The following is a 26,567-nucleotide window of genomic DNA, read 5'->3' on the forward strand; positions in this document are numbered from 1 at the left end:
CGGCCCGTCTGCGGGCCCGGCCTAGTGTCAACATCAACACAGCCGGCCTCTGACCCCGGCGAGCTCGACTTCCGTTTCCACGCCCCCTGGCAACAGGTGAGGCGGGCCCTGGGCAGGCCGTAGCAACCGCGGCTAGCCGCGCGCTCGTTGGCCGGGAGTGACGGATGTCCGTCACTGAGTGGCTGGCGCCGCTGCCGGTCGGGGTGATGTCCCGCCTCTTTCCACGTTCCCTCCTCCCCGTCCCTTTTTGCGAGAGCGAAGGAGGGAGGCGGGAGTATTGTTCCCCTTGTCAGCATAGCTTGTTCCGATAGGCTAGAGAAAGTAGTTGCCGTTTCTTCATTCGCCGGCGGACACAGACCTGAATCGTGATTGGCTGAAAGTGGCCGGTTACCTCCTATTGGCTTGGAGCATTCCCAGGATCGGAAATTGATAGATTGGACGCGAGTTCCTACAGCTGGTTGGCATATAGAATCTTCTAAAGCTGATTGGTTGATTGGTTCCTAATGTGCCTTATCCCGTACAGTTAGGCAGGAATCTGCGTGCTCCAGAAAAGACTTATTTATTATAGCGATTAGATTTTTCTATATAAATTATTGCAATACAATTGTTAAGATATCTGGCCTCTTTGGGCTCTTAAAAAGCCTTACCTATTGAGGCTGCGACCCCTTTGGGAACAGGAATTAATAATATAGAATCATAGAATCATCAAAGAATCATAGAGTTGGAAGAGACCACAAGGGCCATTGAGTCCAACCCCCTGCCAAGCAGGAAACACCATCCGAGCACTCCTGACATATGGTTGTCAAGCCTCTGCTTAAAGACCTCCAAAGAAGGAGACTCCACCACACCCCTTGGCAGCAAATTCCACTGTCGAACAGTTCTTACTGTCAGGAAGTTCTTCCTAATGTTTAGGTGGAATCTTCTTTCTTGTAGTTTGGATCCATTGCTCCGTGTCCGCTTCTCTGGAGCAGCAGAAAACAACCTTTCTCCCTCCTCTATGTGACATCCTTTTATATATTTGAACATGGCTATCATATCACCCCTTAACCTCCTCTTAGGCTATCATATCACCCCTTATATCACCCCTTAGCCTCCATATACCTGTGGGCTTAGGGGGAATCTTCTGCGACGTTTTCTGAGCTCATGCATAGGACTAGAAAACGCAATAAACAAGCATATTGTAGCCCAGGTAGCACCATTTGTGATGTTGCTTGTGGCCGGCGGCATTAAAGGGAGATTGACAAATTCGTGGAGAAAAGGGCTACAGCTCATGATAGCAAAATGGAACACCCACATTTAAGAAGCAGTGTCTCTGTACAACAGCTGCAGAGGGGACAGTGGTAGGGGAGGGCGACAGTATTTGCTTTGTGCCCTTCTTGTGTGCTTCTGGAAGGCATCTGGCCAGACGTTTTTTGCAATAGTAGTTGGAGGTTTGACCTTCTGATCTAGCAAGGCGCTAGGAGTGTGTGTATCTGTGTCACACTCTCTCTCACACACACACACACTCTTTCATTGATAACTAAAGGGCTGGGAGACTTTTATTGGACAACGGGGGGCAAACCTAGGGCTGTTTTGTGTCGTTTATTGAAAACAGTGATAACTTTTCCATACTTTTATTTTATTCCTCCATTCTAGCTCCGGATACCTCTGTTGCAAATTCCTTGGTGTGATGCGGCAGGCGGCCTTGACATACTTATTTAATTGGGTTTAATTTAATTAGATTTCTAAGATTCCACGTCAACCAGGTTTACAGAAAACAACAGACTAATGTGTGATAGGACTCAGAGCTCACTTCTTGAACACTGAGATATTGATACCTGGAATTCATAAGCATCATTCTTCTCTGCATGTGCAGATTGATTGTCAGAGAGAGTGCTCCTTTGCAGCATATTTAAATATTTGTTACACTGCAACCATCTTAAAAATATATCATTTTTACTTTTTAAAGTTCCTGGGTTTTTTTCTTTAAAAAAAATCAAAATCAAATGCTAACGTTCCCAAATTCTACACTCATTAATATCAGTCTACAAATTTTACACAGATACTTTTCTTCATATGAGTGTAATCCCCAACGCAGATGATTTATTAATTATCTTGGCCCCCATCTAAGCCATGCCTTCATAGTTTTAATAAATAGGAATTATGGTCCACTAGTTCTCCCCTCCAACTTGGTTAGAAAAATATTAATGTAATATTTCTTATAATAACATGAAAATGATTTTTAAAAAATATGGAACTGGTCGGCCCAGGCCCCCAAAATTGTTACATCCATCTCCAAATCCTCATACGCCTCCAAATCTTAGAATAAGAATAGAGCACATGACTTTTGTTTGAGCTCTCATCCAATTTTCTTTATTGGCACAAAACTACAGTAGCATCCACCTTCTTCAAGCATCTCTTGTCTCCAGCACCTTCTCCCTCATTGCACCTCAGTGATGAACCCTCCAAGACCCCCAAACACCCCAGACTTTCTCCTCCTGCATACACACATTTCTAAGATAAATCTCTCTTCAGGTCAGTTTTATTCTCCCCATTTGTACACAAACAGGAACCTGAGTTGAAGTGACTTGACCAAGGTCACACACAGCACATTTACAGATAACATGGGAACTAGAAGTCTTCATTTCCAGCCCTGACAACTCTGTCCATGGTAAGGGATCAAGTTCAGCCTAATTCCTACCACTAACAGAACTGAGTGGTAAAGCGTTTCTTGGACTGCAGCACTTTACACTGCAGATGACTTTGTTTTGTTTGCATATTTGAATGCTTCCTTATAACAACAAAATCTGGCTTCATGCAGAAAATTAGCATGTCAGGGTCAAAGAATGGTAGGGTTGGAAGGACCCCTGAGGGTCACCAAAACCTCTACAATGCAGGAATCTCAACTAAAGCATCTATGAGAGATGGCCACCCACCCTCTAGTGGAAAACCTCCAGTGACGGAGAGATCACCGCCTTCCAAGGGAACCCATTCCACTGTCAAACAGCTTGTACAATCAGAAAGTTCTTCCTGATGTTTAGTTGGAATCTCCTTTCTTTTAACTTGAAGAAAATGGCCTGGTTCTACCCTCTGGAGCAGAGGAAAACAAATTTGCTCCATCTTCCATGTGACAGTATTTGAAAATGGCTATCACATCTCCTCTCAGTGTCCTCTTTTCCAGGCTAAACATACCAACTCCCTCAACAGTTCCTCATAAGGCTTGGTTTCCAGACGCTTGATCATCTTGCTTGCCCTCCTCTGCACATGTTCCAGCTTGTCAACATCCTTCTTAAATTGTGGTGCCCAGAACTGGACACAGAGGTACTCCAGGTGTGGGTCTGACCAAGGCAGAATAGAGTGGGACTATTACTTCCCTTGATCCAGCCACTATACTTCTGTTGATGCAGCCTAGAATAGCATGAGCTTTTTCTGATACTGCATCAAAGGGTTCTGCCTAGTCTTCTCCCTCCCTAGACATTTTACTTCGTTAGATACAGGGAGGCCTTTTTTCATGGAGGAGCCTTCAGACACCACCCACTGTGCAGCATGAAGTTATACAGCTGGGATAAAGCTATACCACTTGATTCTGCTGCAGTATTACCAGGCATGCTAGAACTCTCATACAGACACAGCCCTCGAGGGCCTCCACTGGAGGGGCTATATTCTTTGCTCTCTTGTACATGACCATATGGAGTTGCTCAGTGCAACACCAGCTGAAGGAAAGCAGTTCCTAGTATGGCCATCAAATCTCGAACAACAGCCAGTGATGGGTTCTAATCAGCTCCTTCCACTTCTCTCAAGCAGCACCCTTAAGATCAGAGCGGAGGGAAATGACATTCTTCCCATTTTGTTTAAGTGGCTTGCAGGAGCTGCCTTTTTGATGGGAAAATCTGCCCCCCCCCACTCCTTTCTGCAAGAAGGTAGAGGAGGTGAAGGATTGCTCTTATGTTTAAGTCTCTAACTGCAGGAAGGGTAAAAGTGGAGTCTATGCTTGGAGTTTCTCCATCACCCTCTCCCCTTCACGAGAGGGTGTTTTTTAAGAACAAAACAGAACATAAAGTTGAGGTTCGAAATGCAGAAACACTATTTTGCTGGGCCTGTGTTAGTGAACAAGTTGGCATGTCGAGAAACTCTACAGAGTGTGCAGAGCCAATAGTGATGCAGCTGTTGCAATTGTAAATAATTTGTTTATTTAGCCTTATGCCCGGCTCATAAGTCATGTCATGTTTTCTTCGCCATAGTAAAACTGTTGAAAGAAGGCAGTGGACTCAGTTGGGAATCAGCTTTGGTCAAGTCCACAAATATTAGTTATGGTTAACTGTTGGCATAACATGGGCCCAAAAGGGGGGCTTTCCTGCCTGGTCACTTGGGAGAAGGTTCTGGCTTGCCACAGGGGAGTAGGGGTTTGAGCCATTCACAAAAGTGGTTCACCCCTTAATGAACTCTTGAGTGAATCCACTGGCCCAGCAAACTTTGGCAATCTGCTTGTATGAATTGGCTTCTTGAGTCTGGAATGGAACAAACGGCATTTCCCCAAGTGTAAATAAGTGACTACAACAGAATTATGTGTCTCTGATTGTGGGAGAGAGGTAAAGAGAGGGTAGAGTTGGGGACCCATTGGTCTACAGTAGCAGATCTGGTCTCAAATTTCAGCAGCACCCTGCGTGACGCCAAAATTCAGCAAACCCCCTGCCTCTTGTGCTCCTCTCCCAGATTATAGTTGCAGCATCCCCAGCGGCACCCGCAAGGCTCCATGCCCAGTGTGACCTTAAATCAACCTCTGCTGTCTACACTGACTGTCAGCAGCCTTCCAGGGCTGCAGGCCGGGGTCTCTCCCAGTCCTGGCCGCAGATGCCATGGGGATTGAATCGGACCTTCTGCACCCAAAGCAAATACTCTACCACTGGCTTGTGCCCACAGGGGTTAGTCCTACAGCTATTCTGTGAACAGGGACTGCTGACAATACATCCTACACACACACACACACACACACACACACACACACACACCCCTTGTTTCTCAGGGAATATGTGGAAGATTGCAGTTACTTCTGTAACAAGCAGTCCTCCCAGAAGACCTGTTTATTGAGCAAGCATCCAGATTAGACAGCTGCTTAATGAGCATCCATCCTGATTTGTCTGCTGGGAGGTTAGATGCCACTTTCTTTATCACAAAATGTAGTGTCTTTTGGGGAAGTGGGTTTGCTGTGCAAGATCTCCCATTCAACTCTCATTGTGCAGCCCGAATTTGCCAGCGTATGTTTGAATCCTATTGGAAGTGGGCAGGGTGGATAATGCATCTTGTGATTCTGCTCCTAGTCACCAAATTAGCCACAGCAGTGTTCCACATGTGGCCCACTTCAGACGTTAGCAGTGCTCACGCAAGTATGACAGTGGCATGGAGTTAGCCAGCTGCAACAAAGCCTCCATTGCCTCTAAATGGCACTCAGAATACCTTGGGCAGCTTGCCTTGTGGCAGAACTCCCTTTCCCAACAACATCTCACACCTCCAGATGTTTGGACAACGACTCTCATCAGCCCCTGACTACAACTCCCACTGGCTGGGGCTGATGGGAGTCATAGTCCAAAACATCTGGAAGGCACCAGATTGACAATGGTTGGGATTGCACAGTGCTGCCCATCCTACACTGGGAAATTTGGAAGCAAGAGAAGGCAAATGGAGCTTCTTTTGGTGGGGGCATTGAATCTAGCAATGATTCAAGCCTCCATAAGGAGGCCTACACTTAGAGGAGCTTAGCCATGGGCATGGACACACACACACACACACACACACACCCAAGCTAGGGTTGCCACTTGCCCCCTGAAAGATGGTCTGAACCCTGAACAGGTTTTTTGGGGGTGGGGTGAGGGAGGAAACACCAGGTGAAAGTTTCCCCCACATAAATATGTGGTGCAGCTGAAATGTCACCTATTAGATTTCTGCCTGTGAAAACTACAGAGCATTTGTCAAGGATGCAACAACTCTACCTGTGCTAGAACCCAGAAAGTCTGGGGACCTAATCTATTCCACTGAGCAATTTAGGCGTGTGACTGGGATGGAAGAACAACAGCTCCAAAGGCACACACACACACACACACACACACACACACACACTCACCCCGCTCTTGACTTAGGTTACCCTAAATGGAAGAAGGCTGTTTGCCCTTTGCATATGTCAAACCCTGGGAATATTGCTATCTGTTTCAAGAGGGTGGAGTATTCTTGTTTGGTATTGCGGAAGTTAAACATTGGGAATTTGGGACATTGTCCTCTGTGCTATACCTAGCAGGGAAAACGGAGCAGCATTTATGTTCAAGAGAAATGAAATAGTTATGCTCTGCTCCAAATCTGTCCCTGTTGTCTCTCTCAAGCACCCCAGTCTGAGCAGGGAGGACAGGAACTGTAAACTACAGATTGATCATCCAATAATTATCTCATCTCACACTGTGGGGGGTCAGGAGTGATCCCTGTGGTGTTTGGGGACACATTCAATGTGGTTCCAGATGTAAAAGAGTGGCGAACAGCCAGAACAAATGCATCCTCCTGTCTTTGCTTAAAAGGAAAGTAGTTGGAGGAGAGATTTCATTCACAGTTACGTAACTGGAAGCCAGCCTGATTCTATGCAAATTTGCTTGGAAAAAAGTTCCACTTTGTTCAGTGTATCTTGACCCCAGCTGAGTGTGCATAGTAGAAATTTAACCTCTGTTAGGGTATAAGGGACCCCCCCCCCCAGCTTTTTTGCAGTAGAGAAATAGACACTGGAATGTTTGATTCAGCTCAAGGAACCTTGTTCTGATTCTTCTCACTTCCTATCTACATTTCTGTGCCTTTGTGGCAGCCCTTAAATCCACTTATGAGACATTTCCATCTCTTCTTGTGTCATTCATTCATCGCTCCCACTAGCAGACACTATGATTCTGTTCAAAGTGCATTTGAGTTAATTGATCAGCATTAAAGTGCCCTGAAATAACTAACTGTCATTTCTTTAACCATCCAACAGGGGGAGATGTTGATTTACAGGTACTTAATAATAGTTGGAAACGAAAACTCTGGTTAGAAAATGAATGTGGGGTCCGGGGCGAGAGACAGCCCAAGTACGCTCCATGTTTCACGTGGTCCTATCGAAGGATGCTAACTTCAACACACCCATTTGGATCCCCCTACTTTGCTAGAGCTGGAGACTGACCGGAGGAATTCCGTCCCCCAGGCATCCTCACGCTCCATTCTTCCTCATTCATTTGCTGCTGCTTCCCCCAACAAGGCCTATGTCATAAGCCACCAGACCTTATTCCTCTCTGAACTTAACTCACGGGTGACTCCTGGCTACCCAAGGCCATGCTGACTTCCCACCGGTAGCCAGGAGAGAGAAAGCCAAGACGCTGAGCAAAATAAAGAGTGGCCAGCAGATAGAAACAAAAATGGCTGATCCTGTTGAGAGAGCAACCTTTGCTGGATGCTGAGAGCCAGCCAGCTTGATGCATGCGACGGGACTTGTGGCTCACTTGATACCTAGAACGGTATCCGCCATCCCACCCAAGTTCCTTTTCTTAGCTTTTCTGCCAGGTTCGGTTCCTTCTCCAGTGAGCACACGGAATGGTGCAAGGTTTTCAGGATCAAGTCTCTCTTTCTCTCTCTTGATCATAACCTAAAAAATGTCCAGAGGCGGAGGACCACAGACCACAGCCCTGCTCTACAGGTCTGTTTCAGTTCTTCACAGCGTATCTTCCGTCCGGGTAGGCGGGTGGGGTAGGAATGGGGGACACGGCTGCACATGCCATGTGGTGCTCTGTAGCCGTGGGCTTTGGATCCCACTCTTCGGAGGTATAATACACATGCACAGTCTCGATGCTACGCAGTGGGGTGCAGGGCTGTGTGGGGTGTCGGGAGAATGATACATGAGATTCCCATGAGGTGTCGTGTTTTGGTGCAATAGACTTTTTTCTTTTCTTTTTTTAAAGTGCAGTTTCCAAGTTACAGAACAGGTATCGGGAGGAGGGCAGAGAGAAAAAAAGGCAAGGAGATAGACCGGGAGACAGGGGCTTCTAAGGCTCTGTCCGTCCCAGAAATGGCTCAGCCAGGAGAGGCAGAAGATTGGGGGTGGGGGGCGGGAACTGGTTGGAAGCTTAGCCGGTTCTATTTCCATCCCTTTCACCCAAAGGCTTCCTCATCTTTAGCTGGAACAAATTCCAGAATCCCTTGCTCTAACCACTAGGCAATACACCCCCCCACTCTGATCATGCTTAGGACCAGAATCAAAGAGCCTCGATCCTCAGAGCTCGCCTTTCCATCTGCAGATGGGCATCAACGGCGCACTCTTGACCTCCCTCACCCAACAATCTTGCAGTCCCACTATTCAGACCCCTGCCCTCCACAGCCAAAGGAGCCCCTGCTCCCTCTCCCTGCTGCTGTAATGCCCCCAACCCCCCTCTCAGTCAAACCAGGGATTTTGACTCAGCCTGATCCCAACCTAAGGTGTAATAGGTTTGGTATAGTGTGGAAAAAGTTTTCCGGATATGTTCCCACTGTTGGGATATGTTCCCTATTACCACTGAGGTCCACCTGTCGGAACCCAGTTCCCCCCGCATCGCTCCACCCCTTTGCGGTTGCATAGCATCGGGGACCCACCTCCCCTCCTATATGGCTTTGATTGTAGAGGGGGAGCTGGGCGGGCATCGGAACCCCCCTCGTGCGCCAGCTCCCCCTGTTGGTGGCCAACGATATCGCCTCTGAGGAAGGGACTGCGTGACACACGCCCCCTGCTGCCCTCCTCCAGCTTGCAGTTCGACGGGCGGGGTGGGGGGCACGGGCAGAGGACCCCGTCCCCGGCTCGTAAGCAGGACCCAGGCAGCCAGCAGCCACTCTGGGCAGAGGAAGGAGTCGGGACAAGCACCCCGCCCCGCCCCAGTCTCCCCTTACAAGGAGGAGATCTTGACCGTCTCGTGCAGTATGTAGGGAGTGGACAGGCTGGAGTTGCGCAGGGGTCCGCCAGGGCCTCCGGGAGACGGGGGCTGGCTCTCATCCGGCGTGTTGGCAGGAGGGGTGGGGATGCAGATGATGGCTGCTGTGAAGTCTGTGGTGTCACAGTTTAGCTTCAAGTTGTCGTGGGTCTTGGCGTTCAGGTTGGAGCGGCTGGAAGAAGGGGAGACAACGGGAGAAAGAAAGGTTAGGAAGGGGCTTTGGGGGGGGGTCTGTAGTCACCACCTTCCCCAGGCTTCGTTCTGGCACATAGTCTGGAAAAACAGGAGGTGGTTAATTTAAGAGTGCTTTGGATGATTTGCAGAAGCAGGAGAGGGCAATGTTGCTGGTTTGCATCGCCCCATCAGCCCTGACCTTTGACCTTACCAGCCAGGGCTGATAGGAAATGCAGTCCTACAGCATCTGGAGGGAACATCCAATTTTGCTGGGAGGTCTGAAGCCCAGCACTGCTTTTATTTTAAAAGGAATCGTCCCATCCATTTCCTATGACAATTAACATTTCATCCATTTCCACTAAATACATTTAGCGGTGCATTGATCACATATTTGCTGATCTGCGTATACATATTTTGCACATGTACTACAAAAGTCAAGCTGTTCTTGGGCCAGCGTGTTTCATAACCCATCACTGTTCTTGGAAACAATGTCTTGGAGAACAGGGTTTAGAGTAGGGGCCGGCAACTGCAGTCCCCAGCCAAGTTCAGCCCTAGAGTGTGGTTATAACCATTACTACTACTACGACGACGACGACGACGACTAATACTAATTAAATGTATATACTACTCTTTATCTGAAGATCACAGGGCAGTTCACAGTAAAATATTTAAATAAACATAAGCAAACAAACAATCGAAGTTGCAAACAGCAGAGCCAGAGGGGAATGAAATGCAAAGAAATAAAAAAAATAAAAAAATTCCTTCCAGTAGCACCTTAGAGACCAACTAAGTTTGTTATTGGTATAAGCTTTCGTGTGCATGCACACTTTTTCAGATACACGAAAGCTCATACCAATAACAAACTTAGTTGGTCTCCTGGAAGGAATTTTTAAAATTTTGTTTTGACTACAGCAGACCAACATGGCTACCTACCTGTAAAGAAATAACAGATAGCAACAGTTTGGTTCCAGCTAGAAAGTATGCAAGGGATTACAACAGCAGCGAAGGGTGATAAAAAGCAATCAGTTTGGCAATGCTGAGTTAGCAGATAGCTGTGCTGGAAAAAAAGAAAGCCTTTGTCTCTATTCAGACCCAAAGGAGCATGTGCAGAGTGCTGGTCCATCATCAGTGATCACCCCGCTATAGCCAGATGCCACACATCTGTTATGTTAGGGGGAACAGTTTCAAAGATCAAAGAATGCAGCTCGCAGGTGGGTTTGAGCCCAAGCAGGGAGGGTGGGGGACGCTACTTGTTCCTTCACATGACCAGTGTCTGGCTGGAGTATAGGAGGCAGCAACCAAAGTTGATTCTCTCCACTTAGCCACTCATGAAGCCAGGCACTGACCATTGTTTGTGTGGCACTGCAGCTCTTCCGCCAGCAGGTGGCAGCAGATTCCGCACTTCGGGAAAAGGCCCTCTAAAATATGCCACAGAAAAAGCAATACAGTTCGGCTCAGCAATACAGTATTGGAGACTTGTAGCTGAAAAGCTGCTTAATCCCCCATTTTCAACACTGGAACAGACTCCCTTGGAAGGTAGTGGATGCTCCTTCCTTGCAGTTTTTTTCAGTAGAGGCTGGTTGGTCACCTATCATGGATGCTTTAGTTAAGATTCCTGCATTGCAGGGGGTTGGACTTGATCACGGGTGTCAAACACAAGGCCCGCGGGCCGAATCTGGCCCGCCAGACCTCGTCATGTGGCCCGTGTAGCCGCCGCCGGCCGCCAGCCTTCACCTTTTATTCTCGCTTTTTTTTGTTTTACACAAGAAAGCCGCCTTTTCAGCGGATGCGCGGCAGCCACCAAGCCAGAGAACGTCTGCCCTCTTGAGGCGCCGGCCGTTCTACACAGGAAACCTCCACTTTACATGCATTCAGGAAACCTCCACTTGTTTTTATATTGAGCGCATGCCATCCTGTGATGTGACAGATCCAACGGCTGCCTGAACCCTTCTCTCCTGTACTGTAAGTCCTACAGATACAACCGGCCCTTTGAGGGTGACCAAACTGCTGATGCGGCCCCCGATGAATTTGAGTTTGACACCCCTGGACTAGATGATCGCCAGGGTCCCTTTCCAACCCTACAGCTCCATTGCTTCCTGGGTCTCAGACTCATTACCTTTGCCTGCCTGCGTCTCTTGCACAGCTACTAGATACTAAGTGGCTTCCCCCCATTCTCATCCTCTCCCTCTTTTCCTTGACTCTCTATCTTGTCTAACCATCTTTATTCCAGTTTGCCAGTCCCTCTTCACCCAGCCATCCTTGTCCTCTGTGCAGCCTTGCTCTGGTTCCTACCCCTTTCTCCTCGGCCTCCTCTTTCAGCTGATGCACAGAGTCCTTCCACAGATTCCACACGAGGTGTTTGTCCGTCAGCCACTGACTGCTCACTTCCTTTCCAGCAGCAGCAGCAGCTCAGCTGGTTACTCAGAGGGAGTAGAGGAGGTTTTTAACAGTCAAAGGTCATCCAGTGCAAATCACAAAGCTCCTCAGACTTAATCTACCCCAGTTCTGCAGCTTGCTCTGTCACCCATAGGTTCTTGCAACCAGGAAACATTTTCAGAGACCCAAGCCACGCCTGCCTTTGCTGAACCAGTCCTTATCCTTTCCCGACGGGGTGCTGATAAGCAGTCAGTCATTCTCCCTCTTCATGACATCTCTCTTAGATATTTGAAGCCACTTTCATGAGTTTCCCCTTAATCTTCTTTTCCCTGAGCTATTCATGTCCAGCTCCTTTGGCAGTTCCTCATTCATCATTCATTCGAAACCCTACGCCATCTCACTTCTCCTCTGAATCATTCTTGAAAGTGTGGGCACAAATTTAAACTTGCATGATAGCGGTGCCAGTGGCCCCTGCCCCGTATCACCACAATCCTGCTTTTGTCAATCCAAAATCCAAAAAAATAAAAAGCCTTTCCTTCTCTCCACTCCAATGCAATAGCACCACATTGCTGACTCATTTGGGACTCCCCAAGGAGGTGAAAGCAGTGTTGTGATGAGATCCTGCCCACCTTATCAGCAGACCGTACGTATGGAGTGGCACTCAGGCAGTGAACTTGGGGCGCATCCAGACTGCTGCTGTTTTCGAGTGGGATTCAATCACATAATCAGCAAATTCAGGTTTCACCATTATACTTGATAGGGACTCTTACACGACAAGCCTGCTTTCCCAGAAGATCAGACGCTTTATGATAAGGAAGAAAAAAGGAGAGAATGCACTGGAAAGTGTAGGACATGGGTAGGCAACCTAAGGCCCACAGGCAGGATCCGGCCCAATCGCCTTCTCAATCCGGCCCACGGACGGTCCGGGAATCAGCGTGTTTTACCATGAGTAGAATGTGTCCTTTTATTTGAAATGCATCTCTGGGTTATTTGTGAGGCATAGGAATTCGTTCATTATTTTTGTTCAAAATATAGTCCAGCCCCCCACAAGGCCCCCCCCTGCTGAAAAAGTTTGCTGACCCCTGGTGTAGGATAATACAGTGGTACTTCTGGTTAAGAACTTAATTCGTTCCAGAGGTCCGTTCTTAACCTGAAACTGTTCTTAACCTGAGGTACCACTTTAGCCAATGGGGCTTCCCGCTGCCGCCGCGCTGCCACCGCGCTGCCACCGCACAATTTCTGTTCTCATCCTGAAGTAAAGTTCTTAACCCGAGGTACTACTTTCAGGTTAGCAGAGTCTGTAACCTGAAGCGTTTGTAACCCGAGGTACCACTGTACTTGCTTTGATATACTCAAATAAACAGGTCATCTGGAAGCGCCCTATACATGATGCTAGCAGTGTGATCCTATACATCTACTCAGAAATACCGTATTTTTTGCTCTATAAGACTCACTTTTTCCCTCCTAAAAAGTAAGGGGAAATGTGTGTCTTATGGAATGAGTGCAGACTGTGCAGCTATCCCAGAAGCCAGAACAGCAAGAGGGATTGCTGCTTTCACTGCGCAGCGATCCCTCTTGCTGTTCTGGCTTCTGAGATTCAGAATATTTTTTTTCTTGTTTTCCTCCTCTGAAAACTAGGTGCGTCTTGTGGTCTGGTGCGTCTTATAGAGCAAAAAAAATACGGTAAGTTCCCTTGTTAAATGGTTTCAGTCCTGGATACCCAGTGCGGCTTACTTCCCAGTAAACATGCCCAGAATTAGGCTGTGCAGATGCAAGCACCCAAACTATATATAAGGGTTCATAGAATCATAGAACTGTAAGGTTGTAAGGAACCTAAAGGGTCATCCAGTCAAACTCCCTGAAATGCAGGAATCACAGCTCAAGACTCCCTGACAGGTCTCTGCGGGGAAACTTCCAGAGAAGGAGAGTCTGTCACCTTTGGGAGTCTGTTCCATTGTTGAGCAGCTCTTGCTGTCAAAAAGTTCTTCCTGATATTTGGTCAATCTCCTTTCTTGTAACTTGAATCCATTGGTCTGGATCCTAGCCTCCAGAGCAAAAAAACCAAACAAACCCAAACACAAGCATGTTCCTTCTTCCATGTGACAGTCCTGCAGATATTTGAAGATGCCTATCTCCTCTCAGGGACATGGGTGGCGCTGTGGTCTAAACCACTGAGCCTAGGGCTTGCTGATCAGAAGATCAGGGGTTCAAATCCCCGCGACAGGGTGAGCTCCTGTTGTTCAGTCCCAGTTCTTGCCCATCTAGCAGTTCAAAAGCATGTCAAAGTGCAAGTAGATAAATAGGTACCGCTCCGGTGGGAAGATGAACGGTGTTTCCATGCGCTGCTCTGGTTCGCCAGAAGCGGCTTAGTCATGCTGGCCACATGACCCGGAAAAACTGTCTGCAGACAAACGCCAGCTCCCTCGGCCTATAGAGCGAGATGAGCACCACAACCCCAGAGTCGTCCGCAACTGGACCTAACAATCAGGGGTACCTTTACCTTTACTTCCTCTCAGTCTCCTCTTTTCCTAGCTAAACATACCCAACTCCCTCAACTGTTCCTAATAAGGCTTGGTTTCTAAAACCCTTGATCATCTTGGTCACCCTCCTCTTTACATGTTTCTGTTCCTGGACTTCCTTCATCCATAATCACTGAAGGGAGTCCAATAACATCTGGAGGGCTGCAGGCTCCCCCATCCCTGCTGAAGGGGAAGGGGGGGAAACCTCCTAGTTTACTAGGGAATCTGTCAGGATAGTCCTTCCAGGACTCCTCCATTTAGCAGAGAAAACCCACAAGTAGAGGATATGGTTCTCCAATGGTTTTCCTACCGTTGCTGGAGATTGCATGAGGAAGTCATATTTACCAACATTTCAGAGATGAAAGATGAGACACTTCTTATGTAACGTAACATCCCTTTGCTCGCACACCTGAGTCTTGCAGCACTACTATTACATATTGCTGATGACTTTTCCTGGGCCACCGTATGTTATTTTCATTTACTCTGAAATCACCAGTCCCGCTGCTGCAGAGCTGCTGCAGGTTTTGTTAGTAAATTGGCCATAAAATTTCCGTCAAAAGAAGAAGAAGAAGAAAGCCTAGGAATACTCTCACCGCACAGTTGAGCTGGTTATAATTTCAGTGCGGTCGCCCTGTAAGTGCCACTAGTTCAGTTCTGCAGTTAAACAAATGCTGCAAGATCTTATTAGCTAGATAAGCAATTACGGAACTGCTTGCATATATTGTTTTCCAGCAATTTGTGGAGGGAGTGTGACAAAAGAAACTTCCCCTCCAGAAGCACAGCAGATATTTCATAAGAGGCTACATGTACCTTATGTTAGATGAAATGGCCCAGGATATGTTTAAACTTTAAAAAGAAGCCTTGCTGCTGCACAGGGCAATAACAAAGCTCTAGAACAAAGGAGGGACGCGGGTGGTGCTGTGGGTTAAAGCACAGAGCCTAGGACTTGCCGATCAGAAGGTCGGCGGTTCGAATCCCCGTGACGGGGTGAGCTCCCGTTGCTCGGTCCCAGCTCCTGCCAACCTAGCAGTTCGAAAGCACGCCAAAGTGCAAGTAGATGAATAGGTACTGCTCTGGCGGGAAGGTAAACGGCGTTTCTGTGCACTGCTCTGGTTCCCCAGAAGCGGCTTAGTCATGCTGGCCACATGACCCGGAAACTGTACGCCGGCTCCCTCGGCCAATAAAGCGAGATGAGCGCCGCAACCCCAGAGTCAGTCACGACTGGACCTAATGGTCAGGGGTCCCTTTACCCTTTACAGAACAAAGGAACATCCCATGTTGTCTTCAACTGAGCCACACCATTGGTCCATCTAGCCCAGTATTGTCTGCAACTGACTGGCAGCAGCTCTCTGGGGTTGAGGCAGGAGTCATTTCCAGCCCTGCCTGGAAATATCAGGGATTGAACCTTGGACCTTTGGAATGCAAAATGCATGTTGTTATCCTGAGCTATGGCCCTTTGCCTCTGCAGCCTCGGCCTCATGCGCATTCACAGCCGCATTCCCAGGAACAATTTGCCTAAGGAAATGCAGTCAGTAGGCTGTGGAGAGCCTTGCCACTGCTAGGGCTGGCAATCAGCCTTTATTTTTTACTTATAAAACAGGGGGAAACAAACCTTTGAGCATCTCGTCTAAGGAAAGCCAACTGCCCCCCCCCAATGTAAAAGAAACTTGAACCTCCCTTACCATCGCTTTCTTGGGGGCACAAAATCTTGCAAAAACAGGAAGGATGGTGGAAAGAGAATTTCAGCCTAGTATTAGTTAGGACTTGCTGCTGGGTTGCATCACACAGATGATGGGGTTTTAAAGAAGAAATTAAGAGGGGTCCCAAATGCTGAGGCAACGAAGGCTCAGGAATCTGTTGGAAGCCACAAAGGCAGGGCTTTTAGGGGACAGGGAATGCCAGAGCAGAGCAGGCCCAGCGCTCTCTCTCTCTCTCTGGAGGGGAATTATGAGGCAGACTTCCCACAAAAGGAAATAATAGTTATAAGGTTGAGATCTTTGCCCTGAAAGCTACAAAAGCCAGTCAGTGAGTTGTGGGCATGAGGACCACCTGAAGTGGCAGGACAGGTAACAAACACAAAATTTTTGTATTTCCACTTAGTCTGCTGTGTGTTTTCAGCTGCTGCCTCATATTCTTGTTAATATTATTGGTTCACTGTACATTTCAGTGTTTTATGTTGTTCGCCGCCCTGGCGCCTACTGGATTCCTCCTGGGGCTGGCTACTGGGTGCTGTGGGTGGCAGGAGGATGGCAGGACAGTTGCATTGCTTCCATCACAGTTAATGGACCAACAGACATTATATCGACAGCTCCCTGGTCTCTGCCAGCCTCACTAGCAGCCTGGACCTGGACGCAGCCAGTGCGGATGCTGTGGGAAATCCGCTCCACTTCCCCGTGGGGAGGAGTTGTGGTGGACCGCATGGCCACCCTTCCCCTCCAGGGGCGGGGGACTTAGTTCCCCGTTGCCCGGGGGATCCAGGCCCCGTCAGAGCCCGGCCAGCCAATCCGCTGGCCAGGTGTGTGTGGCCGGGACCATTTAAACAGAAGCGCACGCAGGAGGGCTTCCTCTTTGGCTCACTTCCTCAATCACCCTCCCTCCCTAATTTGCAGGTTTTAGGCAATAGTTTTGCTATGGACCTCGGTTGGTCGCCATTGAGGGGCCTGGTAGGAATTTTTCCACTTGGCAAATTGGCACTGGCCACTTGGTTTTCGCCTACCTCATAACAATTGTCACAACTTTGTTAGGGTTGCGGTTAGGCATTGTTTGACCTTGTGTGGGGGAGGTGAGGTGTGGCCATCACCTGCCCCTCCAAGCTGAAGGGTATTCTGTTAAAGGCATCAGGGGTGTCGATCTTGTCCGAAGCCCGGGTCGGGGGCTAGGGCCAAGACACGACCCCAACGTGAACACCAGGGGGAGCTCAAGTTGGTACGCATCGACAGGGCTCCCCCTTCCGGTGGTTTACCCTTACTGGACTTCCTGCGCATCGGGCAGGAGTCAGGTATAGTCGGGTCCATGCAATGCCTAAGCCAATACCGCTCACATTCTGTAATCAATAAAGTTGTGGCCAAAATTTGCCCAATAACATTAACCTAATATCCGTGTCCTTGTGTGTGTTATTTCCCAACGAGGGGGTGTCTTCGGGGTCTCGGCACGCAACTGGTGGCTTCAAACTATGCAGGCTCATCAAGACAGTACCCTCTGTTGGTGCCAGTGAGAGCTCATGGCATGCTGTGTGGGGAAACAGGAATTGCATCTTCATCTCTTCGTCTTCCAGATTCCCTGGGTATGCTGACCTATCAGGCAGGGTGACCCACTAAAAATTAGCCAGCATTTGACAGATGGACCAGAGTCAGAGTTTTCCCCCCTCCACCCACCTCTGAACCAGTGGTCTCTCTGTTTCTGTTTTCATGCATTAACATTCTCCTGTTCCCAATCCTCAAGCCCAGGAGGACTCTTCACTTGAACTGATGCAGCTCCCTCCTCTGAGGTCAGTGACCTGTTTGATGTAGGAAGTGAGGAATTGGTTCCTGACCAGCAAAACTTAAAAGTTTGTGTACTACTATGACATTTGATGGGGCAGGGGAAACCCTTCTGGACCCATATACAAAAAGAAAAATAAGTGTCTTAAATTTATCCAACTGGCAATGTTCCTTGATCCAGCAATATTTCTAGGATATCTTAACTTACCTTTGCTAAACACCAGATTGCAGTAGATATACAGCCTCCTTTTATGTGACTCCTTAATCTCCTACAAAATATCCTCCTGCAGCTAAGCTACAGGGCCAAAGCTCAATCTCCCACGTGGGAAAGGAACTACTCAAATGTAACATAGAGCTTATTCACACTTATTGTCGTGCTGCTTCCCCCACACACCCCGTGAAAACTGCTCTTTAGTGCTCAATCAGAACAAATGGCAATTTGGGTTTTCTCCAGAGAGACATTTGCTCCAATTGAGCACTAAAGAGTGGATTTGCCCTGGGAAATGAGAGGTGCAAGGGGGAAACCGCCGAAACCCATGATATCTAGGCACAGCACAAGCAGAAGTGTGGACGAGCTCAGAGCCGATCTCTTGTTCCCACGGCGAGGTGTGACGGCATGCAAACATTACCCTTACCTCTGGGGGGCAGCACTTTTCTGGCTGTTTAGCGTATCGAGCTCCTGAGCGCTGGTGCGGCTCACTGACATGGTGGAGTTGGTTAGGCGGGTGGTGCGGCGCTTGGTCCGGCGGGGGCAGCACGAGGTGCTTAGGCCCCCTTTGCCGCCTTGCTGGGAGGAGAGGGAGGTGCTGCGGCTGGTGCGGTAGCCCAGGGGTTCCGTCAGGCAAAACTCGCTGTAGGAGTGCTCATCCGTAAACTCGTGACTCTGTTGGGGGGGGGAGGGAGAGAGAAAATAATGTCAGGGGGTTGGTGTGCGGGCATTCACTCTTACAGCTGGGCCCCACATCATGTACGTTCCTGCTTGCGTCACGACATAGATAAGGGCGCCATCGTGACTGTGCGTATTCTGTGGCTCTGCTGCGTGGCATTACGCAAACAAGGAACTTTGAGTCAGAGGCAGAATTCATCATCCCAAGAGTCTCAGCTGATTTTCTTATGGCTGCAGAGTTGCACTTGAAGCCATGTAGGGAAATCCACTGTCTGAAGGGTATTCGGTGAACAAGGATCGGGGTGTAATCCTTGTTCCGAGGAGAAAAGATGACGCAGAACAGCCATTCGCATAACTTATTCGGATTGCAGAATCTGGTTTTTGAATCGGTACAGAATTCGTGTGTAGAATGTTGGAGTTGTAAAGGATACTCAACAGGATGATCATCATTTTTTAAAAAACAACAACAACCCCCAAAACACCTTGACAGAGATGGAGAACTTGTGGCCCTCCAGACATGATTGAACCACAACTCCTGTCATCCATAACCCAGAATGCGGCAGCTAGACTGGTGACTGGGGGCGGCCGCCGAGACCACATAACACCGGTCTTGAAAGACCTACACTGGCTCCCAGTACGTTTCCAGGCACAATTCAAAGTGTTGGTGCTGACCTTTAAAGCCCTAAATGGCCTCGGTCCAGTATACCTGAAGGAGCGTCTCCACCCCCATCGTTCTGCCCGGACACTGAGGTCCAGCGCCGAAGACCTTCTGGCAGTTCCCTCGCTGCGAGAAGCCAAGCTACAGGGAACCAGGCAGAGGGCCTTCTCGGTAGTGGCACCCGCCCTGTGGAACGCCCTCCCACCAGATGTCAAAGAGAAGAATAACTACCAAACTTTTAGAAGACATCTGAAGGCAGCCCTGTTTAGGGAAGCTTTTAATGTTTAATAGGTTATTGTATTTTAGTGTTTTGTTGGAAGCCACCCAGAGTGGCTGGGGAAACCCAGCCAGATGGGCGGGGTATAAATAATAAATAATAATTATTATTATTACTAAGGCATGCTGGACTGCGGGGGAGGGGGAGGTTGAGGGGGGTTGGAGTCCAACAACATTTGGAGGGTCACTGGTTCCTTGTGTCAGATCTAGGCAATCCTGGATCGAAATCAGATTCCATTGGCCGTCCAAAAAGCTCCTCACAGTGACTAAGTCTAGCTTCTCCCACTTGTGTTGTCCAAACCCCTTTCCTTCCTTTGCACCCTCTCCTGCTACTCACGGTAGTTTTCTCCAGGCAGTGCAACAAATGATGGTGTTGCATTTCAAAGGCTGATCGGTTTCGCACAGCCAAGACGTGAGCATCAGGGTCTCTGTCCTGTAGAGGAAAAGAGAGGAGCGCCAATTAATTGAAGCAGACCGTCTGAAGGTGCATGAGGCCACCGCCACCTTGCTGAAGGGAAGCAGGTCTGGCTCAACGCCTGGATGGGTGTTTGCCCAGGAACATAAAGGCAGGAATATATATGTATGCAAATAAATAGGACAGATACATACATACACATTTGATTCCCACAGTTGGCAGCACTGGGTGCTATCCAACAAAGTAAAACACTGAGTAAAACATAGCGCATAGTTAAACGATGGAATTTGCTCCTGCAATAAGCAGGGAGGTTCCACCAGCCTTGCTGACTTAAGAATTAGACAAATTCATGAAGGACAGGGCTATCAGTGGCTACAAGCCATGTTGACTATGTTCCGCCTCCAATGTCAGAGGAAGGATGCTTCCGAATACGACATCCTGGGTATCGTAAATGAGGAGAGCGCTGGCGCACTCAGGGCTTACTGGTGCGCTTTCCACCGGCATCTGATTCCCCGCTGTGATGTTGGACCAGGTGGGCCTTGGACATGATCCAGGAGGACTCTGCTTAGAGCAGACCTATTGAAATCAGAGTCATGTCCATACATTTCAACAGATCTGTTCTGAGGGAAGCTATGGCTTGAATACCAACATACAGGTGGAGGAGGAGGAGTTTGGATTTGATATCCCGCTTTATCACTACCCTAAGGAGTCTCAAGTGGGACGTGGGTGGCACTGTGGGTTAAACCACAGAGCCTAGGGCTTGCTGATCAGAAGGTCGGCAGTTCGAATCCCGGCGACAGGGTGAGCTCCCATTGCTCGGTCCCTGCTCCTGCCAAACTAGCAGTTCGAAAGCACGTCAAAGTGCAAGTAGATAAATAGTTACCGCTCCGGTGGGAAGGTAAACGGCATTTCCGTGCGCTGCTCTGGTTCACCAGAAGCGGCTTAGTCATGCTGGCCACATGACCCGGAAGCTGTATGCCGGCTCCCTTGGCCAATAAAGCGAGATAAGCACCGTAACCCCAGAGTCGTCCGCGACTGGACCTAACAGTCAGGGGTCCCTTTACCTTTAAGGAGTCTCAAAGCGGCTAACAATCTCCTTTCCCTTCCTCCCCCACAACGAACACTCTGTGAGGTGAGTGAGGCTGAGAGACTTCAAAGAAGTGTGACTAGCCCAAGGCCACCCAGCAGCTGCATGTGGAGGAGTGGGGAATCGAACCCGGTTCACCAGATTACAAGTCCACTGCTCTTAACCACTACACCACACTGGCTCTCATAGGTGACAAGTGCCTATGCATCGGGGCACACTTTGGGTATAGGCGCATGTGCATACATGCCCACATTAGAGCCAATCAGCACATTCAGAAAAATCACTTGGGACGCAAGTACTTCAGGCTATAGCTGGGTGATGCAAGTTTGACTGTTTTCGCATTTAAAAGGGATTCCCCTGCGCAGAGAAAACTAGGGCATCGTGGCTAGGACTCGGCTAGGACTTGTAGGCAGAGCCTGTGGCCAACCAATTCTAGCTCTGCCCCCACCCATCTCCCTGCTGAGCTCTATAAGGACAACTAAGACTGAGGAGGAGGCCAACACAGCCTTGATGTAAGCAAGAAAGCAGGTAGGGGTTGGCTGAGGGCAGACTTCCGGTTGGTGGGCCAATGCCTAATGGAGCCACCTGATGGAGCCGCCTCTATTTTTACGTCCCGCTTTTCCTTTCCAAGAAAAGCCCAAAGCAGCCGAGAAAACCAGTGTTGAGCGTGCAACTGCGTGGTCCATACCTCGAGGCCCCCGTTCTGCTTGTACTGAAGGAAAGCGTTGGTGGTGCCACTCTTGGCGAGGCGGATCCGGGCCAGGCGAACCTTCTGCAAGGGGGAGAGATGGAGGACTGTGTATGGAATGAGAGGCAGGTGTGGCCCTCCCCTCCCTCCCTCCCCCCCTCCTCCCATCGCCCTGCCGCCTTCTCTCTTCCGCCTGGCCGCACAGCTACCTGTTGAGCTCGCCGCTTATCTGCCCGCTGGTTCTGGTGGTAGATGCGGCTGAAGTTGGAGACGATGACAGGTACAGGGAGGGCGATGACCAGCACCCCACTCAGAGAGCAGATGGAACCGAAGATCTTCCCTGCAATGGTGCTCGGGACCATATCACCATAGCTGGAAGGGAGATGGTAGTTAGTGAAGTTCTTGGGGTCTTGCCTGACCTTGCCCTGTCACACATGCGCATGACTAACCCCCTTTCCTCCTGCAGCGCATGGAGCTGCACACCTTCCTAGGACGATACTGCATGTGGGTCATGGAGGGATTGGCTGACAACTCAGAGGGGAAAGGAAGGAGGTTAGAGTTAGCTTTTTCCTGTTTGCTGGCTGCTGATTATCTTGGGGCATATTCTTGATGCTGCTTTTAGCAAGTTATACAATGATTAGGCTGTGATAATGGAGAGTGGCAACGTTTGTGTGTGTGTGTGTAATTCTGGTAGGGATGCCAAGTTTTTCACACGCACACCCCGCAACACACACACTGAGCTGCCTCCTATATGTTTAGCAGCAGTTTGACACAAAGAAATCCAGCAAAGTAGAGCTTTCCTGATTTGCAAACAGAAATGCATCACTCCTTCAGAGTTCGCACATCACTGAATTTTGCAATGCAGTTCTTCAACCACATAACGTGAATACTGTATATTAGGGAGAAGAGCACATAAAATAGATATGTACCGGTGCAAATAACATTAAAAATGCATTACATCTGGAGAAATTTCTCACCAAAATATGTCTATGAGACAAAAATGCATGCAAAAATGTGAATATTGGAGAAAAGACACACAAAAATGCTGGTGGGTTTTCTTTTTTTAAAAAAAGATATTTATTGGAATTTTTTTTTTTAAGTTACAAAAAAAAACAAAGTAGAAAAAGAGAAAAACAAACCACTTCCAACAATACAAATACAAATTCAAAATAAGAAAGAACAGAAAAAAACAAAAATACACCACATTTAAAAACATTTAAAAACAAATCCATTATTCTCAAATCCTCAACTGTCATTACCTTCTTTCTTTGACCTCCTCCTCCTCCCTTTTTTTGTATCCTAGTTATTAATTATCACAGCAAATCCTTTCCATATTTCATAATATTCTGTCATTACATTACCTTAAACTATTTTAATCTTATCTTTCTATAAAAAAAAACACCTTGAAACTTAAAACTTAAATCTTATCCTTACCAACTTCTCATAACCATAATATTCTTTCATAATTATTTAAACATTTTTACTAAAGCCGAGTAATTTCATTCCAACATTTTTCTAACATTCATCAATTTTATAAAACAGTCCTAATAGTAAAAAAAAGAAATAAAAACAAATCCGATCTTCATCCAGCGTCCCTTCCTCCTGGTCCCGGGTTTTGTCAGTCCTTATTATCCCATCAATCTAGCGCATTAACCTGGCAACCTTATATCCGAGGCTCTTAAGTCTCTTCCATGTCCCTTCCGCAGCTCTTCTTCATATCTGTAACTGTATTTTCCCTTGTCTCCTGCTCGTGGGAACTCCAGCTTAGCAATATTTTTGACCCTTCTCAACAGATCAGCCCCTTTTCCATATTCGACACTAAATTCCATGTGGTATTTAAAAACATGTTTCAAAAACCCTCCAAAATTAAGAGCCCCCACAATCCCAAACATCTCACGGCCCATTGCCAGATTTGAAAAGTCCAAACATCCCTGCATGGGGGGGTCAATCCAGCCCCCCATTTCCAAGCCAAACCAAACTTTTTCTTTCCAAATCTGGCTTTTTCCAAGTTCATTTGTCAAATCCGAAAGCTCATATTCCTGTTGGGCCTGTTCTGTCAGGACACACTCCTGATTTAATTCCTGGGTGGGCTCCACATATTTTCCCACTGTCTGTTCAAAGTTTCCCACTGCCTGTTCAAAATTTCTAATCGAATTCGCCATCAAATTCGTCTTCTCATGTAACTGTTCCAGTAGGGCATTTGTTTTATAGAAAGCACACAACAGAGCTTCTGAATACATTGTCCTGCAAGGTCAAATGTCTATTCCCACGATTGTAATCTGTAACAGCTGCCGGCTCCCTGGAATTAGTTACAGTTTCACAGTCTCCCTCTAGGGGGAAAACTTCTATTTGTTCTTGCAACAAAGTTTTCCTTTTTGAGATATTTTGTCAATATTTGTTCCTTTAAACTGCGAAAGGAAACAGTGGAATCACTATGTTTCTCTTCTTTTAGCTATCTGTCAAAAACGTTTGTCTCTGGTCAATGAGCTTCAAACGTCAGTCCTGACACCCCGCTCCAGGATCAAGCCGGTGGAAAGTTACTTTACTTTAAACTCACTTCTGCAGGTTTAAACAGTCCGAAAAAGATCCCCCTTCTTCTCCTGCTGTCGAAGGGGGGTTCCACAATTTTAAATGATGAAATCCAATCCTTTAGAGGCGATTTTCTGAGCTCTAGTTTACGTTGTCTTTGCTTTATTCTGTCTACAAAAGAACGGAAGGCTGACTTCCTGTTTAGACCTTCTCGTTTCAGTACCAAATTGAAATAAATTTTTAAGTCCAATTCCTTTCTGCTCGCAAGTCCTTATTTAAAGTCCAGTTGTTCAAAGTTTAAGTACTCACGGGTGCTTATTTTAGAATCCAAATTGTCCCAGGAAAAAGGCAGCGCTTTCCGGCAACGGCTATGCGGCTTCGCTCCATGGAAATAGCAGTTGACTCACAGCACCGCGCCACTTCCCCCTCTTCACTTCGGAGCCCGTTAGTGGGTTCCTTTGCGGGTTGGGGGGGCGCTAAAGGTGCCCACTGAGTCCCATGGTCACAGGCTTCATCCGCCTGTGATTTTTAAAAGGGTCCCCGCTTCGCCGTAGCGGAGAAGACCCGTTTCGCGCGGAGCTGGTCCCTCCAGTTCAGAGGGAGTCCGCCATTGCCGATGGCGCCACCCCGGAAGATCAAAAATGCTGGTGGGGTTTCATGAGGATTATTATTATTATTTTATTTTACATAAAACAAATTTCACAAAGATGAAGAAATTTGTAGAACTGAGCTTAAAGCCTGGGAAACTGAGAAACTGAAACTGAAACTGACACATTTGTCCCTCCATCGTGGCACCCCTCCCACATGGTCCTTATTTTACATCTTGCATAAAGGTTGCATAAGCATGGAATTTTACTGAGCATAGCACTGAGCTCCTTCTTCCTCAAACAAGCTTGAAACCATGTGAGTGATGCCTGGTTAAATCGTAGAAACTGGAAGGGGACCAGGCAGGGTTTCCCGTACTTGGGAGAGCGCTGTATTGCTCCGCATCTCTCTCGAAGGCGAGTGAGAACAGCATAAATTATGCAAAGCATGCATTTGCAAATTGCATTTGTAGAATTTATTCAGGTCACAGAATCTGGTATTTCAGGTCACAAAATTGGTATTGCTTTAGCACTGAATTTTAAATTTGTTATAAACCGCAAAGAGTACACAGCCAGCCACAGACCTTGCATTAGGGTACAATCTGAACAAGATGACCTACAAGCCCTTTCTAGGCTCACTAACTTTCCTACCAGCCACTCTAGCTGAACCTTTAAACAGAAGCTTGTGCAAACATTAATAGGTGATAATGTGGTCATTGCCAAGAAAACTCCATGGACATAAAAAAGGAGAAGCTTTGAGAAGAAAGTGAGAGTTTCCAAGGCATGCTCTGGTTCACAGAGAGCCGGACATGACTAAGACGACTAAACAACAACAACAATGTAGTCATGCTCATCTCTGTGCTGTGAAACTTTCTCATTTCTGCACATTGCACTGTGTTACAAGGCCCAAGAGCAGACCAGGAGAAGATTCTTGTCAGTTGGCAACACTAGTTTGCTGAAGGGCATATGAACTGAGAAAGCTTATCTCAGCATCTCCATCTATGCAGGAAAGGAAAGTGAGTTTCTTACCCACCCGCCCACCTTTGGGTAACTACAATCTCAAATAAGAATAGGGTCTCAACCTATAAAGCATGCCTGCCTGAATCAGTCAGCAGTCTAATTCAATGCCTAAGAGAAATTTGGAGGGAAAGTTCTCTGAAGAAGATCAAAATCAGATAACTGCATAGGCTCATAAGAACAAAATTCACACAGGCAGTAAAATGATTAGGACTGGGCTGCGTTCAAAATGCAAGTTTGTAAGGTTTCAAGTTAAATTTTATCGATTTCCAGCCTGAGAAGGAACTCTATGCAACTCAAAAGGTCACATACTGCATTGTGAACATTGCTAGGTCCTGGTAAAGATATTATTTTTAATAATTCTATGAGTTCCCCCACCCAACTCCCCCTGCAAAACAAAGGAAGAGTCAAAGCCTGAGCCTAGCGCTTGAAAATAGCAATTAATTTTTATTTGAAGATTGCCCAACTCATTTTGAAAATGTTCATTCTCAAGGGCAAAGGGCCTTCGTTTGTCCTAGTCTGGTACATCAGCCCAAAGAGAGTTTACTCCCTGCTGTGCTGGGATAAGACTCTTGGTCCCTGGCAAAGATAAGTTTTGAAACACGTCAAACAAATTTCAAAGCATAAGAATAATAATTGCTGTTTTGCAAGCACCAGGCAAAGGTTTTGCCTCTCCCTGTGCCCCTACCTCCCCCAGCCTGTGAATGACCCCAAACAGGAGTATGCAACGGGTGACCAAATACTGTTGGACTCCAACTCCCATCAGCCCCTGCCAGTATGGCCCATGGTCAATGATCATGGGAACTGTAGTCCATCAACATGTGGGTGGCCAAAGGCTCCCCACCCCTTGTTCTAAAAATACCCATCACCTACCTGAACATTGCAGAGGTAAAGGTAAATGTAAAGGGACCCCTGACCATTAGATCCAGTTGTGACCGACTCC

At 47.6% G+C, this 26,567-nt stretch overlaps 1 protein-coding gene across 1 annotated transcript in view; it reads right to left on the reverse strand.

Annotated features, from left to right (window-relative positions):
- Positions 1 to 7,388: 7,388 nt before the first annotated feature.
- Positions 7,389 to 26,567, reverse strand: part of KCND1 (potassium voltage-gated channel subfamily D member 1) — a 71,903-nt gene continuing 52,724 nt past the window's right edge. Inside the window, exons 2-6 of the mRNA XM_080988149.1 lie at positions 21,704 to 21,866; positions 21,495 to 21,578; positions 19,642 to 19,737; positions 18,120 to 18,367; positions 7,389 to 9,108 (exon numbers count right to left, since the gene is read on the reverse strand). Coding sequence (XP_080844275.1) covers positions 8,892 to 9,108; positions 18,120 to 18,367; positions 19,642 to 19,737; positions 21,495 to 21,578; positions 21,704 to 21,866 — 808 coding nt within the window. The 3' untranslated portion in view covers positions 7,389 to 8,891. The remainder of the gene's footprint in view (positions 9,109 to 18,119; positions 18,368 to 19,641; positions 19,738 to 21,494; positions 21,579 to 21,703; positions 21,867 to 26,567) is intronic.

The sequence above is a fragment of the Podarcis pityusensis genome (assembly GCF_964106645.2).
Source record: "Podarcis pityusensis genome assembly, chromosome: 17".
NCBI classification, from domain to species: Eukaryota; Metazoa; Chordata; class Lepidosauria; order Squamata; family Lacertidae; genus Podarcis; species Podarcis pityusensis.